Below are 18587 nucleotides of genomic sequence, written 5' to 3'. Positions count from 1 at the left end.
TGTTTTTTCAAATAATGCTAGAAAATCTTGCGCCTCCTTCATTGAAATTTTGTTCCTCCCCCATGAGAAGTTTCTCCGTGGAATTATCCTACCAAATAACCCCCCCCCCTCAACTCCCAAAAAATATCCAAAATTCAAATATTCAAACCCAAAAAATATCCCTGAAAACGTCTGTACACTTCCCAGGAACCATTACTGTATGTAAACACAGGTCAAAATTTGTAACTTGCAGTCCCTCTCACGGGAACTGCGGGGGAGTGAGTCGTCCCCAAAGACATAGTTATTTGAATTTTTTACTGTGGTGAATAAAATGGCTATCTCAGAAATCTGATTCGGTGACTTTGGGGAAAAATGAGTGTTGGAGGGAGCCTAGGGGTCCTCCAATTTTTTTGGTAACTTAAAAAGGGCACTAGAACTTTTAATTTCCTTTAAAATAAACCCTCTCGCGACATTCTAGGACCACTGAGTCGATACGATCACCACTGGGGGAAAAAACAAAAAACAAACAAATAAACACGCATCCGTGATTTGTCTTTTTGTAGATAAGAGCTTGAACTTCTACAATAAGGTTCTCTGATACGCTGAATCTGATGGTGTGATTTTCGTTAAAATTGTTTGACCTTTAGTGGGCGTTTCCCCCTATTTTCGAAAATGAGGCAAATTTGCTCAGGCTCGTAACTTTTGATGGGTAAAACTAATCTTGATGAAATTTATATATTTAAAATCAGCATCAAAATGCGATTCTTTTGATGTAAATATTGGTATCAAAATTCCATCTTTTAGAGTTTCGGTTACTATTGAGCCGGGTCGCTCCTTACTACAGTTCGCGGTCGATTGAACTACCCAGTAACTATGTCTTAAGGGATATTGAGTATTTCAACCCCTATAGTTTTGCAGTCTGGTCATCTGGCTTTAAAACTAAATGCTGCTATCATACTAAACCAAAAGAGATTGGTTGTATGCTGGTTGCCAATAAAACATCTCAGCAATATTCGAAAAACAACGTATTAAGTTGAGACTAAGAGGACTACTGCAGTTACTGCTTTTGCTCATACAATTTAAATTAATCAAAAGGGTGTAAGTGTATCCAGGATGTCAAAGAGATTGGAAGGAATTTTTGGGGAATGTTATTAAGCTTTTTTTTTCAGGTCAACTAGAGGATATATAAAACTAATTTGAACAACACTACTTATATATAGATTTTTAAAAGGGTGTATGCTGTTAAAAATTGTTGAAAAAGTTTCTTCAGTGTAGAAATAGCAAACAAAACTATGGATTCTTACAAAAAAATATATAGTATATTATTTTCTTTTTCCATGAAAAAGACTATGTCAATAAAGAATGGACAGAAATTAATTAATTTTGTTCACAAAATTAGTTTTTAAAAGAAAATTGAGGAACTCTGTTAAACAGAAATGAACAGAAATAAGATCAAATAATCTACCAAGCGTAAAACCACCAAATATCACCATCAATAAATAGAAATTACAGAAATTAGAAGTACGGAAGGACAGAAATTACAATAAATAACCGAGTCAAAGTCAAAATAAGTGGAGCTTAATTTAGTAGCTTAATTTAAGCGGAGCTTAATTTATTTAATTTAGTAGGGGTTGATTACTAAATTACGTGCTTTCTCAAGACCAGAACATAATTTGCAATTTATTGAAAAAAGATTTCATTTTTTATGTTTTCACTTTTTTAATTTTATTAAATCAGAAATTAATATGTATATTAAACTAGCATCGCACATTCATCTTTTTTTTTTAATCTTACTGAGATTCATATCCTGAAACTTTTCCCCCTTGAAGTTTTGAGATTCCTTTACTTTTCTTTATTGCATTGTATAGGAGCATATGCCTTGGAGCGTTTACGTCTTTATTAAAACAAATAAAAGTATTCCAAAATAAAGTTGTCCCGAAATATTGGTAAATAAATGAATCGGTTAGGAAATATTACCAGAAAATTGAATTTCATACCAGCTGCGGATATTCATGGTCTATATAATCTTGAGTTTGGTCGTTTTCCTCAGAAATGGTGCAATTTCTTCAGAATGGTAAAAATGGTAAAAACTTTGATGCTTGCTTGGCAATTTTCGACGCATTGATTGCTGCGGCTTTAAGTCTTGGACTTAAAGCCGGGCGTTAGAAGCCTGGGCGTTAGAGTCCTGTAGCTGTACTTAGCGCTGCGCTTAGTCCTTATATGGCTAAGCGAAGGGATAGCTGTGTGTAGGCCAGCTACACTTAGCACTTAAAATCGTAGCCTTGGTAGGTCTGTCCCACGTAAAGTATTATTTCAAAACGATGTATTCCGTCCAACCAAAAATACGAAGAAAATAAACAAACAGAATTCGGTAGTTCCTCATTGTTGTTCAGTTACATCTTTTATATCTTTATCTTTATATCTTTTTATATCTTTATATCTTTTTTATATCTTTTTATATCTTTTTATATCTTTTTATATCTTTTATATCTTTTATCCAGCTCAGTCTCGCTCATGATTCATGAAGAGCTTCAATTCTCAATTAAATTTTTTTCATTTGGGAATAAAAAAAACATTCTCATTTTTTTTTCAAAACAAAAACAAATTGTTTTTTTACATTCTGACCGCTTTTCAAATAAACTCCAGACATTCCATTTTGCACAAAATTTTCTCCTACCCTTGAAAACTTTCATCTCTGGAGAAAATTATATAAAAAAAAACAAGTTTTTTTAACAGAAGGTAAGGAGCAACATTAAAACTTAAAGCAAACAGAAATTATTTCGTATATGAAAAGGGTTATTCCCTCCTTAATGCCCCCCCTGTTTACGCTAAAGTTTGACTATTTCTCTCAACTATACTTTTTAAAACAGTAAAAAACTTTATCGTAAAGAGTGGGGCGTTGAGGAGGGAACAGCCCCTTTCATGTACGGAATAATTTCTGTTCGTTTAAAGTTTTAATGTTGTTCCTTACTTTCTGTTAAAAAAACTTGTTTTTTTTTTTATTTAATTTCTGAACGGTTTTGAATTAATGTATGTTTTGATTTTGGCTCTCCACACATGAATAAATAAAACAAAATTTGCACATTAATTTATTTTTTTTCGGCTAAATGGCTTTCTCATAGTTTTGATGGGACGATTTTGAGAAAAAAGGAGCGGGGAAGTAGGCCTATTTACCCTCCAATTTTTGGTTACTTAAAAAGGCAACCAGAACTTTTAATTTTACGAACGTTTTTATTAGTATAAACATACATAACTTACGAATTAACTTACTTAACAAACTTCTAAATTCGTATGTTTTATTACGTATATGAGGGGGCTCAACCCCTCGTCAATACTTCGCTCTTTACACTAAAGCTTAAATTTTGTCCCAATTCCTTAAGAATAACCCCTGAATCACAAAGGCCGTAGAATAAATAGTTGAAATTACTATAATTACTTTAGCATAAAGAGCGAGGTATTAGGATAAACGAGGTATTGAGATAAACCCCTCATATGCGTAATCATTTCTGTTCGTTCTAAGTTTTGATGCTGCTCCTTACTTTCAGTTGAAGAAACTTTTCATATTTATTTTTTCATTGCTCTTTAAAAAATACTAAAAAAAAATCTTGCGTCCCCTTCATGAAAATTCTCTTCCCCCATGAAGAATTAATCCATGAAAATTACCCTCACATAACTCCCTCCCTTCACCCCATCCCTCAATCTAAAAAAAAAAACCGGAAAGTGTCTGCACACTTCCCAATAACCATGACCATGTGCAAGCACTGGTCAAAGCTTGTAAGTTGCAGCCCCTCCCGCGGGGACTGTGGGGAAGTAAGTAGTCTCCAAAGTCATAGTTTTTAGGTTTTTTGACTATGTTGAAGAAAATGTTTATCTCAGAATTTTGATCCGGTGACTTTGGGGAAAAAATGAGTGTGGGAGGGGGCCTAGGTGCCCTCCAATCTTGTATATTACCGTGAAAAATCCGTATATTACTTAATAGCAAATAGTATATCAGAACAATGGGCAAATTGCGTCGCTTACAGCCCTTCCTTGGGGAATATAAAAGTCATGATATCCCCTTGGAGGCTTCAACTATGCTGAATCAAAAGGTTATCTAAAAATTTTGATGAGATGTCCTCCAGATCGTTACCAAGATCGTTACCAGATCGATACTTACAGATCGTTACCAAGAACTGTTTGATTAAATTGTATGTCCTTGAGTCTTAGGAAGGTGATTTTGATTTAAATAAGTAGATTCAAGACATATTGTTTACAAGGCTGTATGATAAATATCATTCCACGGTAGCTGGCCATAAACAGAACCCAATGTGTTTGCAATGCACAATTTAAAAAAAAAATACTAGATAAAACAACAAAAAACATAAGATGTGGGAGACAATAGACGATGCCACGCCAGCAAGAGAACACCACAGTAAAATGATATGCTCAGAATTATCAAACAGTTTGTGGTAACGAACTGTAGTAAGGAGCGACCCGGCTCAATAGTAACCAAAACTCTAAAAAATTAAATTTCGATATCAATAGCTACATCAAAAGAATGGCATTTTAATGCTGATTTTAAACATATAAGTTTCATCAAGTTTAGTCTTACCCATCAAAAGTTACGAGCCTGAGAAAATTTGTCTTATTTAGGAAAATAGGGGGAAACAGCCCCTAAAAGTCGTAGGATCTTAACGAAAATGACACCATCAGATTTAACGTATCAGAAAACCCTACTGTAGAAGTTTCAAGCTCCATCTACAAAAATGTGGAATTTTGTATTTTTTGCCAGAAGACAAATCACGGGTGCGTGTTTATTTGTTTGTTTTTTTTTCCCCAGAGGTCATCGTATCGACAAAGTGGTCCTAGAATGTCGCAAGAGGGCTCATTCTAACGGAAATGAAAAGTTCTAGTGCCCTTTTTAAGTGACCAAAAAATTGGAGGGCATCTAGGCCCCCACCAACGCTCATTTTTTTCCCAAAGTCAACGGATCAAAATTTTGAGATAGCCATTTTGTTCAACATAGTCGAAAACCATAAAAACTAGGTCTTCAGGGATGACTTACTCCCCCATAATCCCTCGGGGAGGGGCTGCAATTTACAAACTTTGACCAGTGTTTACATATAGTAATGGTTATTGGGAAGTGTACAGACGTTTTCAGGAGGATTTTATTTTGTTTGGGGGTGGGCCTGAGGAGAGGGGGTTATGTTGGAGGATCTTTCCTTGGAGGAATCTGTCATGGGGGAAGAAAAATTTAATGAAAAGGGTGCAGGATTCTCTAGCATTACTATAAGAAAACAATGAAAAATAAACATGAAAACATTTTTTCAAATGAAAGGAAGAAGTAGCATTGAAACTTAAAACGAACAGAGATTATTATGCATATGAGGGGTTCAAAAAACACTTTAGCACAAAGAGCGAGGTATTTAGGAGGAGATAAATACCTTGCTCTTTATGCTAAAGTATTTTTAGTAATTTCGACTGTTTATTCTACGGCCTTTCTGATTCAGAGGTCATTCTTAAAGAATTGGGACAAAACTTACGATTTAGTGTAAAGAGCGAGGTATTAACGAGGGTACAAACCCCCTAGTATACATAATAAAAATATAAGGTTATGAAAGTTTGTTATGTAAGTTAATTCTTAAGTTACGTATATTTTTTACTAATAAAAACGTTCGTTAAAAATTAAAAGTTCTAGTTGCCTTTTTAAGTAACCGAAAAATTGGAGGGCAACTAGGCCTCCTTCTCCACCCCTTATTTCTCAAAATCGTCAGATCAAAACTAAGAGAAAGCCATTTAGCCAAAAAAAATTAATATACAAATTTTATTTTAATAATTTATGTGCGGAGAGCCAAAACCAAACATGCATTAATTTAAAAACGTTCAGAAATTAAATAAAAAAAAACTAATTTTTTTAGCTAAAAGTAAGGAGCGACATTAAAACTTAAAACGAACAGAAATTACTCCGTGTATGAAATGGGTTGTCTCCTTCGCAATCCCTCGCTCTTTACGCTAAAGTTTGACTTTTTGCCACAATTCTACTTTTTAAAACAATTAAAAGCTTTAGCTTAAAGAGCGAGGGATTGCGGAGGGGACAACCCATTTCATATACGGAGTAATTTCTGTTCGTTTTAAGTTTTAATGTCGCTCCTTACTTTCAGCTAAAAAAATTAGCTTTTTTTTTTTTATTTAATTCATTAAAACCAACACCAAAGCAAAGAAATCTTAGGGAAATAATTTTTTTTTTTTAAGAAAACAGTTTTGAAGTCTTGGAGACACTTTTGATAAATTTAGTGGGTTTTACAAGATGAGGAATATAGTTCCTGACTAAAAATTTAGATTTTTGGTTTTTATTTGGGGAAGGTGGTACTTCTTGAATGGGCCGTATTTCGAAGAAAAACAAGAGACTTAATTTACGTAAATCGTGGAAGTATTTCAAACCCACATTATTGGATGATAGTCTTTCAGCTATTTGACCCATTAATTGATTCTAAAATGATTAAACAAAAAAAAACAAGTTTTTTTAAAATGGAAATAAGGAGCAACATTAAAATTTAAAAAGAACAGAAATTACTCCGTATATGAAAGGGGCTTTTCCCCCTCAGCGCCTCGCTCTTTACGCTAAAGTTAGACTCTTTCTCTTAACTCTACTTTTTAAAACAGTAAGAAATTTTAGCGTAAAGAGCGGGGCGTTGAGGAGGAGAAGCCCCTTTCATATGCGAAGTAATTTTTGTTCGTTTTAAGTTTTAATGTTGCTCCTTACTTTCATTTAAAAAAAAACTTGTTTTTTTTACTTAATTTCTGGACGTTTTTGAATTAGTGCATGTTTTGATCTTGACTCTCCGCAAATAAATAATTAAAACAAAATTTGCATATTAATTAATTGCAATTAATTGGAAGATTTGGAGAAAAAGGAACGAAGGAGGAGGCCTAGTTGCCCTCCAATTTTTTGATTACTTAAAAAGGCAATTAGAACTTACGAATTAATATATGTAACGAACTTATATATTCGTATGTTTTTATTGCCTATATTTGGGGGTTCAACCCTCGTCGATACCTCACTCTTTATACTAAAGCTTAAATTTCGTCCCAATTCCTTAAGAATGACCCCTGAATCGCAAAAGCCGTAGAATAAATAGTTGAAATTAACTCATCAACGCCCCGCTCTTTACGCTAAAGTTTTTTACTGTTTTAAAAAGTAGAGTTAAGAGAAAGAGTCAAACTTTAGCGTAAAGAATGGGGCACTGATGAGGAAGTAGCCCCTTTCATATACGAAGTAATTTCTGTTCGTTTTAAGTTTTAATGTCGCTCCTTACTTCCCGTTAAAAAAAACTTTTTTTTATTTGATTATATCAAAGATATCGCCCAGCTCTCTTCATCTGACTCTTTCATTTGTGACGTTGGCATGAGCGTTTGCTAGGTGTAGTATGGTGAAAAATCAAACAGTTTGTGGTAATGAACTGTAGTAAGGAGTGCCCCGCCTCAATAGTAACCGAAATTCTAAAACACGGAATTTTGATACCAATAGTTACATCAAAAGAATCGCAATTTAATGATGATTTTAAATATATAAGTTTCATCAAGTTTACGTCTCGCCCATCAAAATTTACGATCCTGCGAAAATTTGCCTTGTTTTAGAAAATAGGGGGAAACACCCCCTAAAAGTCTTTGAATCACACCATCAACCTCAGCGTATCAGAAAACCCTACAATAAAAGTTTCAAGCTCCTATCTACAAAAATGTGGAATTTTGTATTTTTTGCCGGAAGACAGATCATGAATGCGTGTTTATTTGTTTGTTTTTTTTCCCAGGGATGATCGTGTCGACCCAGTGGTCCTAGAATGTTGCGAGAGAGCTCATTCTAACGGAAATCAATATTTCTAGTGCCCTTTTTAAGTGACCGGAAAAACTGGAGGGCACCTAAGCCCCCTCCGACGCACATTTTTTCCCAAAAGTAACCAGAACAAAATTTTGAGATTATGTTCAACTTCGTCGAAAACTTAATAACTATGTCTTTGGGGAGGACTTAATCCCCCACAGTCCCCGGGGGAGGGGCTGCTAGTTACAAAGTTTGACCATTGTTTACATATAGTAATGTTTATTATGAAGTGCACAGACGTTTTCAGGGGGACTTTTTCGCGTTGGGGTGGAAGGGGGTCAGGGGAGGGGGTTAAGTGGGAGGATTTTTCCATAGAGGAATTTATGATGAGGGGAGAAAATTTCCATGAAGGGAGGGCAGGATTTCCTAGCATTGTTTTAAAAGAAACAATGAGAAAATAAATAAGAAAAATTTATTCACCTGGAAATAATAAGTAGCATTAAAAGTTAAAACGAACATAAGATATTACGTATAAAAGGAGGATTTTTTTCCTCCACAATACCTTGTTCTTTACAAGGTACATTTTTAGTAATTTCAACTATTTATTCTATGGCCTTTGTTATTCATGGGTCATTCTTAAAGATTGGGAATAAAATTCAAGTTTTAGTGTAAAGATCGAGGTATTGACAAGGGGGCGAACCCCCCTCATATGTATAGTAAAAATACACAAATATAGGAGTTCATTACGTAAGTTAATTCGTAAGGTACGTATGTTTATTACTAACAAAAACGTTCGTACAGAAAATAAAAAAATGTAGTTGCATTTTTGAGTAACCGAAAATTAGAGGGCATTTAGGGCTCCTCCTCCACCCTTTTTTTTATCAAAATCATTCGATCAAAACTATGAGAAAGCCTTTCAGCAAAAATAAATCAATATACCAAAATCAAAACATTCATTAATTCAAAAACGTTCAGAAATTAAATTAAAAAAAAAGACAAGTTGTTTTAACTGCAAGTAAGGAGCGACATTAAAAATTAAAACAAACAGAAATTATTCCGTATATGAGAGGGGTTGTCCCCTCCGCAACGCCTCGCTCTCTACACGAAAGTTTTTTTATTGTTTTAAAAAGTTGAGGTGTGAGAAAGAGTCAAACTTTAGCGTAAGAGCTCGTTTTACATGTAAAAATTTGTTGAAAGGTTCCAGGAATTCAATTAAAGCCTTGTTATAAATATAGTGACATCTCCAGTTCATTTGCTTCTTATAACTTATTCCTTTTATTTTGTCACTGAGACAAATAGAAATTGAAGAAAAGAAAAGCTTATTTCTCTGCTGGAAATAAGGATTGTTGTTAAGACTTGAAACAAACAGAAATTACTTGAGTATGCACCGTTCACTGGATTTAGTATCTCACTGGAAAATAATTCAAGTGAAAAAAAAAGAAAAATTATTATATAGAAGTGAAAGAGAAAAGCGGCAACGTCTTTTTTCCCGAATAAGGAAGATTACTATGTGTGCAAAGCATAACGATTATGATGAAAATCGAGTAAAATTATCCATCTTACTTCATTTTTATTTTGTTTCCGATAACGAGAAGCTAAAACACTATATAAAACCATATCAATAGAAAGCAACATCCGATATAGAAGTCTAAGAGTGAAGACGACTAAAACCAAATAAAAAATCGTACTAATTGAAAAACTCATAAAAGGAATAATTGTGCAGAAAATTTATTGGAACGGAATTGTTAGTATTTATGCTTCCGAATTAAAATTAATGAGACTAGAATATAAAAGCAAGAAGATCTGATTGCAGGAAAATTATATAAAACAAAAAAATAATTGCAGATTTTATTCTAAATCCTGTAATTAAAATAAACTGCATAATTTCTTATGGATTTAGCAACTTCTTAAGTATTTTGGTCAATCCAAAAATGAAAAGCTATTCTATTGCTGAACTGAAAAATATTAGGTTTAGGCAATATATAGATGGCTATAGTCGTTAATTAAAATTTAAATTCAATTTTTGAATTAATTATAACTTAGTAATAAACTAAAAGTTAAGATTGAATTAATTTTTCTTAGAATGACATGATTTATTCGAAATCTTAAAATTTAAAATTGAGCATTAAACCTTATACGGCTTACTAATAAAAAAAGTACATAGCCAAGAAATTGGCTCTTTTTTCTTCTCTTTTGTATGTTATTTCATTTCTGCTTTTAGATTGAATACATATTTTTCGAGTATGATAAGTATAGGCTAGACCAATATATTACCCTCGTGTTTGCATAATATAGTAGTGATTTAATATAGTGATATCGCTATACAATATAGTATAGCGCTTCAGATACCAGTAATAGTAGGCTATAATCATAAAAAATCAATGTCTTGGAAAAACTATTGAAAAACTATAGTGTTATAAATAGAATAGTGGCAACTGAAAGCTGAATCGCACTTTTAAAAAGTATTCCTACTTGATCGTTAACTTTTTTAAAACAAAATAAATAAAAATAGATTGGCTAATAGTAATTGCCAAAACCATAGCTACATATTGTGACGACAACGCACTGGAGATAGCCGTTGCCAAAGCATATAAAACTTACACTTAAGAGTTTCCCTTGCTATATGGCTGTGCTTGGAACATTTGGCACTACTATTAAAATTTACATGTCTACTTATATTAATTAATTATTATTAACTAACAAATTATTAATCATTATTAATTAATTATTAAGTTAATTTTAAATCAAATTATTATATTATATTAAATATTATGTGTTATATTAAATATTATGTGTTATATTAAATTATTATATATTATATTAAATATTATAAATTAAATTAAATTAATCATTAAATTATTAAATTAATTAATAATTAACTAAATTAATTTAGTTAACTACTAAAAAGAAATTTGGTGTAGCTTGCCGCTGCAGTGTTCGTTACAAGTGGCTGACTGCTCTGATGGATTTATGGGCATATATATATATATATATATATATATATATATATATATATATATATATATATATATATATATATATATATATATATATATATATATATATCATGAAAAGAGAAATCACCAATGCAACAGCACAAACTCATAAAAAAAAAGAGACAGAAGGAGAAAAGGAAGACTGTTTTCCTAAATTAGTGATTAATATAGACCAGCACTTGAATGAGGCCTTTACCCTACTCATCCATACAATCACATAGGTCAAACAGCATAGCCAAACACAATCAACCATAAAGAATAATCCATGGACAGGCAGTCATGTCGTCAATAAGTATAAGTCGTCATTTACCAAACAATAGAAAAAATAATAAAGACAAATAATTCAGAGGCAGCAACCCAACACCAGGGCTCATCAGGAGAATACACTGGCCTATAGGGTTTCGCCACTTTAAATTCTCTACCCAGCCAAGTGTTGTGGCTACCACAGAATATCCATGGCATCCCCGTGTCAGGTATCACCCCCAAAATACATGCCTATGAAAAAAAAACAGCAAATGTAAAACAACCAAGTAACACCAAAACAAGCTTATCCTGTTAATATATCCCTCTTTTTAGCAACAATAGGTAAACTAAATATGATAAAATTTACCAAATCACAAATATTAACACATTGCAAAAAAAAGAAAAATAAATAAATGAACTAAACAATTATAGAATTCATCTTTACCATGTGGTTATTTAAAAAAAAAATCCGCTCTATTAGAAACACAATTCAAAATAAATGGCGCTGCATCATCATTTGTCGAACCTCCGAAATTAGTTAAAAATTTCTTTAAGTATTTCCAGATAGTTCTTTTGATATTTATTTAAAAGTTCATTATAATGAAAACTAAATTTTTTAAATTGCCAAGTTAATTTATTTGCAGAAAAATCTCTTGATATCAATTTTTGGCTTAAGATTTTACATCTATTTTTAAAATCAATATAATTACTACAAATCCTTGCATAACAAAGTAAATGTGAGAAAAACGCAGAATATGTGATATTTAAGTTTATATTACTTTCAGGAAATGGGAAACTAATCACTTCAAAATCGAAATCATCCGTATATATATATATATATATTAGCAGCAGTGTACTAGTCTTCTAGTTATACTAGCTAATTTTACTAGCAGCAGTTCTTAGTTAAAATAGGCCTTCGAAGTTGGGTCGATCCTCCTTGGGATCTAAATTAGGGGTAGAAGCTTGCCTATTTGGACCCAGAGAGGCACATTAAATATAAGATTGCAACCATTCAATAATTACATCCTTTGATTAGTGGAATAGATGATTTAATGATATTTGCCTGTAAATAAGTTAGAGTTCCCATTGATCCTTTTTAGAAGGTTTCATTCTTAAGAACTTACATTTTTGGTCATTGAGGGGGACTATAGGTAATATATCAGGAGGTTTATCTCACATTTTCTTTGGTTTACACGATTGACTTCTGTTTTCCTAGCGCATTGGCGTTAGCGAGAGATGATCCCTCACAATTCCTTTATAAATGGATGCAATTCTATGCTATTGACAGTGTTTTATTGATTTCCAAGAGCTCTAAAATTACCAATCGACATTCCCGTTTTCAGATACCCTTTAATTTCTTGGGCACGAAAATTAGTAGGCTGCAACCCCACCTTTGGACCTGAAGAAGCCACGAAAAATGAACCTTAATTTTACCAACTGCAGCGTCTAAATAAGTGACATAAGCAACAAAAATTTCTCTCATGTTTTTCTTTAAAAAAAAACATGATCGATTGCTGAAATTCATCAATACTTACCAATTTCTTGTCCCATATTTGATCCTAATAAAGCTCCAGAGCTTGAGACTATTGCACACGAATTGAAGTGTTGCTTTTGAAGTATATTCTCACTTTTCAACAGCTTTCCAAAGCCATTTACCTTGAAGGGCTCAAATTTGGGTAGCACTGTTTTAACTTTCACTGATTTTTTGAATTTACACAGTAGATGATCACTAGGTTTTGTATATGCTCCACGATCAATTATTCCTGAATATTTAGCACCATATATATTTGGATAGCTATTCAGGCTTAAGGCACTTTCGTACATAGATATCCTAAGCTGGGTGATCAAGGTCATTTTTGAGTTTTCTTCAGCACTTCCTGCAGGAAATTGACTTTTACTAGTATCGTCCACTGCTAGGAATGATTCATAGTGACTGTTTCTAGCCAATGAAAGTATGTAAACATAGCTACCCGTACAGAATAGAAAAATATATAAACATGAGCATGAGCAGAATGTTTCGTACCGCATTTCATCAATGATGATTGCTATCATATCTTTAATCTGAATTGCCTCTCCAGAAATAAGTCATCTCAAAGGGCACTAAAATAAGAGGAATATACTAGGCATTCTTTAACTATTTAGTAAAGAGTAGTTTTAGGCATAAGGCTTAGAAATGAGGAATCAAACACTATTCAATTGGAAAAATATATTTAAGGTTCCTTATAGTGTAAGAAACATGAAAACTTAAGATAGAAGATTAAGATTTACTACACATTCTTCAAAGAATTAAGAAAATAGTTTTAGATATGAGGCTCGTAAATGAGGTCGTAATTTAACCCTAAAGACGTTTTAAATTTAACCGAGAATGGACATGGACACTGCAGCATCAGGAGGAAAAGTACTTGGCTCTCTCTTAAGAAGAAATAACTGGAGGGTAATTTTAGACTTAAGCGTTTGTTGAGGTATAAAATGTATTCTTTGTAAAGAATATCTTAAAGGTACTTGTTACTGTCAGAACCATGAACACTAAGGAAAAAAGTTTTAGAAATTATTCAAAACCATATAAAAGTTGCTTTTTAGGTGTGAGTCCATGTAATGGGATGTCAACCAGTACTCTTTGTAAAGGGTATCCTAAGGAAACAAATACAAAGTAGAAACAATAGGGAAAATCTTTTCAAGACAGTGGAAATAAGTTCTGTGAATATTTCGGCCCTATGTCCAAGGGCCGTCTTCAGCACATTACGAGAACGAGAGAGAAAATATGTATATGTAAGTAAACTTACATTAAATTGTGAGAATTCAAACTAAAAATGTATTTTAAAAACTTTTTTTAAAAACAGCCCTAGCATCCTTATTTCAACGAAGTTCAACCAGGACTGACAAAAAGAATGAAGTGAGAATATAAATTCATTCAAACTAAAGAGAACAAAGTGATTAAATGCAATTTCTCAGAGCCAACCTTGCATTTTTAACAGCCTGTCTCAAAGGTCTTTTCGTAGCTGGTTCAATGCTATTGTAAATCGGTTTAGTAAAATATTTTGTTAGATCATTTTTAATTAAGTTTGAGCATAAAGGATCTAGTGAGTATTCCCCTAAGTCTCAAAAATATTTAAAAATGGGGGAAACACCCCCTAAAAGTCATAGAATCTTAACAAAAATCACACCATCGAATTCAGCGTATCAGAGAACCCTTTAGAAAACATTTCAAGCTCCTATCTACAAAAATGTGGAATTTCATATTTTTTGCCAGAAGACAGATCACGGGTGCGTGTTTATTTGTTTTTTGTTGTTTTTTTTTTTCTTTCTTTCTTTCAGGGGTCATCGTATCGACCAAGTGTTCCTAAAATGTCGCAAGAGGGCTCATTCTAACGGAAATGAAAAGTTCTAGTGCCATTTTTAAGTGCCCAAAAAATTGGAGGGCACCTAGGCCCCCTCCCACGCTCATTTTTTCCCAAAGTCAACGGATCAAAATTCTGAGATAGCCATTTTGTTCTACATAGTCGAAAATCATAATAACTATGTCTTTGGGGATGCCTTTTTCCCCCACAGTCCCTGGGGGAAGGGCTGCAAGGTACAAACTTTGGCCAGCGTTTACATACAGTAATGGTTATTGGGAAGCGTACAGACGTTTTCAGGGAGATTTTATCGGTTTGGGGGTGGGGTTGAGGGGAGGGTGCTATGTGGAAGGATCTTTCCTTGGAGGAATATGTCACGGGGAAAGAAAAATTCAATGAAAAGAGCGCTGGATTTTCTAGCGTTACTATAAAAAAGAATGAAAAAACAAAATGAAAGTTTTTTTTTCAATTGAAAGTAAGGAGTAGCATTAAAACTTAAAACGAACAGAGATTATTATGCATATGAGGGGTCCTAAAAATACTTTAGCATAAAGACCGAGGTATTTAGGAGAAGATAAATACCTCGCTCTTTATGCTAAAGTATATTTAGTAATTTAAAATATTTATTCTACGGCCTTTCTGATTCAGGGGTTTTTCTTAAAGAATTGGGACAAAACTTAAGATTTAGTGTAAAGAGCGAGGTAATAACGAGGGGACAAACCCCCTCATATATATAATAAAAATATAAGAATATAAAAGTTTGTTACGTAAGTTAATTCTTAAGTTCCGTAAATTTTTTACTAATTAAAACGTTCGTTAAAGAATAAAAGTTCTAGTTGCCTTTTTAAGTAACCGATAAATTGGAGGGCAACAGGCCTAATTCCCCACCCCTTATTTCTCAAAATCGTCTGATCAAAATTAAGAGAAAGCAATTTAGCCAAAAAAAGAATTAATATGCAAATTTCGTTTTAATAATTTATGTGCGGGGAGCCAAAATCAAATATGCATTAATTCAAAAACGTTCAAAAATTAAATAAAAAAAAACTAGTTTTTTTTAACTTAAAGTAAGGAGCGACATTAAAACTTAAAACGAACAGAAATTACTCCGTATATGAAATGGGTTGTCCCCTCCGCAATCCCTCGCTCTTTACGCTAAAGTTTGACTCTTTGTCACAGTTCTACTTTTTAAAACAATTAAAAACTTTAGTGTTAAGAGCGAGGGACTGCGGAGGGGACATCCCATTTCATATATGGAGTAATTTCTGTTCGTTTTAAGTTTTAATGTCACTCCTTACTTTCAGTTAAAAAAAGACTAGTTTTTTATTTAATTAGCTATAAGGATTGGTATTGAGGTACTTAACTTTACCATTTATGAAGAGTAGATGTGTCTCGCAGCAGGAGAGGCATGGAAACCCAAGAAGGAGGAGTAAAATGATCTAAAGCGTATCTCAAAGACAATAAAGATTAATTTTAGGCGTAAGGCTTAGTAATAAGATTCAAGGCGCAAGGATTGGTGATAAGGTGCCAAACAGGTCCGTTTGTGAATAATATCTTAAAGGCATTTCTCTGCACGAGGGGTATTGACACTCGAATATAAGAGCAAATACCCAAAGTATTCCTCAAAAATATTGTTAAAGAGTAATTTTTGGCATAAGGCTTAGTAATGCAGAGGCAAATAGTACCATTGACAAAAGATACCTTCAAGTTATCTATTAGCATCAGAAGCTTGAAAGCTATTCACAGAAGAAGAAAACGCTAGATGTTTTTCACAGAAATCACTTAATGGATGTTTTAGGGATAAGGCATAGCAATAAGGTACCCAAGTAATGTAACCTATAAAAGGGATTGACTCCAATCAGTGAATGTATAATTAAAGAGTAGTATTGAAGGCTTAGATATGTCTTCTGGATGACAAAGGCTTTAATTGATATATTTTTGAAATATTTTTCTTGGATTTCAATCGCCTTTGTGCTTGAGCTAATACTTAAATGTGAATTTTCGCTAAACTTACACCCCTTCCCCACAAAAGAATTCATTGACCGGTACCCAAATAGTTAGCACCCAATATGTCGATACTCTCAGGCCTCTTGTTTTATTTGATAAACGGTCTATAGTAACAGTCCGTTTTCATGTACTGTACTTACGTTTATGAATAAAGCATATACTGCATGAAGTGTAGTCTATGAGACTGGGAGGGTATACAAATACTATTTGAATAGTTCTCAGTATATTTCCTCGGTAACTGGTGGGTCTTGTCGGGTCAAAATGCTTAAAGGCGACACTTCCTTGGGGCAAATTCTTCATCAAGATCACAACCCTTTTTGGTGTAGTTAGGTTCCTGTTTATTAAAATATTTAACTCTTGACTTACAAAACGCAATTATGAGCAGCTTTAATACATTTGCATATTTAGAACCAACAAAAATTACAGGTCTCGTTGTTGCATCTATTGTAATCGAATTTTTGTTTTTTAGAGTTCTGTTTTATTTTGAAAAAGTAACTCTTTATCTCCAGGAAGATACTAACAACTGCTGAATCTAGTGTTCTAATAAATAGAAAAGCACCTACTACCTCCTTCTTCAATCTTCATTTCTTACATTAAGGTTACATTAAGTAATTATCAAAGGGGAGGCGTGTGAAATGCCGAAAATTTATTGCAGAATCACGAATTCTGTTTTCATGGTATTGAACATGAATCCTTCGAATAAATTCTTCTTGGCACGATATCCCCTAGGGATGTGGCAGGTGGGCCATTGAGCCCTCCGAGAGAAATGCCCCAAAGGAAACAAAGACATTAAAAAAGATATCAATCAGAAAATGATAACCATTCCCATTTAAATATTTACTAATCTTGTCAATTTTATTAATTTAATTTAAACAAAACCAATTTAAATAAAAGCAATCAATTTAAATGACATTTAAGAGTGATTTGAATATAAACTGTTTTGCCAATATATATATGAATGTAATCTTTGTTGTAATAATTTATGTCTGCATAAAGAGATGAGTTATTATCAACAACCCCCATATTACAGGTTTGGTCCAAAAAATATTTTCGAGAATAAAGGGAGGAGAGATCACTTTCCAGCCCCACCCCTCTTCCTAAAACTCTTTCTTTATTCTTCTAAAAAACCAACGGAAAGTTTAAAAAAATAGTGTGAAAATTCACTTCTTGAGGCTTCTGGACCCCCTCCCGTACTAACGAAATACCTGTCACCCCTCCTTCATAGTAGCTGACAAAAAATTATACTGCGAAGTGCACAATTATATCAATCCTCACTAATCGCGCCTTCCTCGAACGAAGACTTATAAGTTTATATTAGACTTCTTTTAGTAGAGACCACCTGCATCTTTAGGAATTAAATAAAAAAGAAGTTTTTTAAGTGAAAGTAAGGAGCGACATTAAAACTTAAAACGAAAAGAAATTATTCCGTATTTGAAAGTGGTTGTCCCCTCCTCAACGCCTGGCTCTTTATGCTATAATTTTGACTCTTCCTCACAATTTTACTTTTTAAACAATAAAAAAACTTAAGCGTAAAGAGCGAGGCGTTGAGGAGGGGACAACCACTTTCATATACGGTATAATTTCTGTTCGTTTTAAGTTTTAATGTCGCTCCTTACTTGTAGTTACAAACAATACGTAACATCAATAATTAAAACGAAATTTGCAATTTTGGCTGAATAGCTTTCTCATAGTTTTGATCAGACGACTTTGATTTAAAAAAGGGGGTGAGGGGGGAGGCCTAGTTGCCGTCCGATTTTTGGTTACTTAAAAAGGCAACTAGAACTTTTTATTTTTTGTACGAACGTTTTTATTACTAATACGTATGCATAACTTACGAATTAACCTACGTAACAAACTTCTATATTGTGTAATTTTATTATGTATATGAGAGGGTTCGCCCCCTCGTCAATACCTCGCTCTTTGCGCTGAAGCTTGAATTTTGTCGCAATTCTTTGAGAATGACCCCTGAATGACAAAGGCCGTAAGATAAATAGTTGAAATTACTGAAAAGGCTTTAGTGTAAAGAGCGAGGTATTATGGAGGAGAAGAACCCCTTTATTTACGTAATAATTTATGTCCTTTTTTGGTTTTAATACTGCTTCTTACTTCCAGCTGAAATTTTGTTTTATTTATTTTTTCATTGTTTTTTTGTTTCTTTAATGCTAGAAAATTCTCTTCCCTCATTAAAAATTCCACCATGGGAAGATCTTCCCACGTAACCCTCTCCCCCTG

The 18587-nt window shown here is 33.2% G+C and overlaps 1 protein-coding gene across 4 annotated transcripts in view; it reads right to left on the bottom strand.

The window, feature by feature from the left end:
* Positions 1–18587, bottom strand: part of LOC136036975 (beta-galactoside alpha-2,6-sialyltransferase 2-like) — a 97873-nt gene that overhangs the window by 64318 nt on the left and 14968 nt on the right. For 3 of the 4 annotated variants that reach the window (XM_065719373.1, XM_065719372.1, XM_065719371.1), the window contains exon 2: positions 12552–13116. In XM_065719373.1, coding sequence (XP_065575445.1) covers positions 12552–13068 — 517 coding nt within the window. In that variant the 5' untranslated portion in view covers positions 13069–13116. The remainder of the gene's footprint in view (positions 1–12551; positions 13117–18587) is intronic. The other variant, XM_065719374.1, reaches the window with a different exon arrangement.

This window comes from Artemia franciscana, chromosome 16 (genome assembly GCF_032884065.1).
Source record: "Artemia franciscana chromosome 16, ASM3288406v1, whole genome shotgun sequence".
Lineage (NCBI taxonomy): Eukaryota > Metazoa > Arthropoda > Branchiopoda > Anostraca > Artemiidae > Artemia > Artemia franciscana.
The sequence above is the reverse complement of the archived record's forward strand: the minus strand, read 5'-3'. Positions and strand labels throughout refer to the sequence as shown.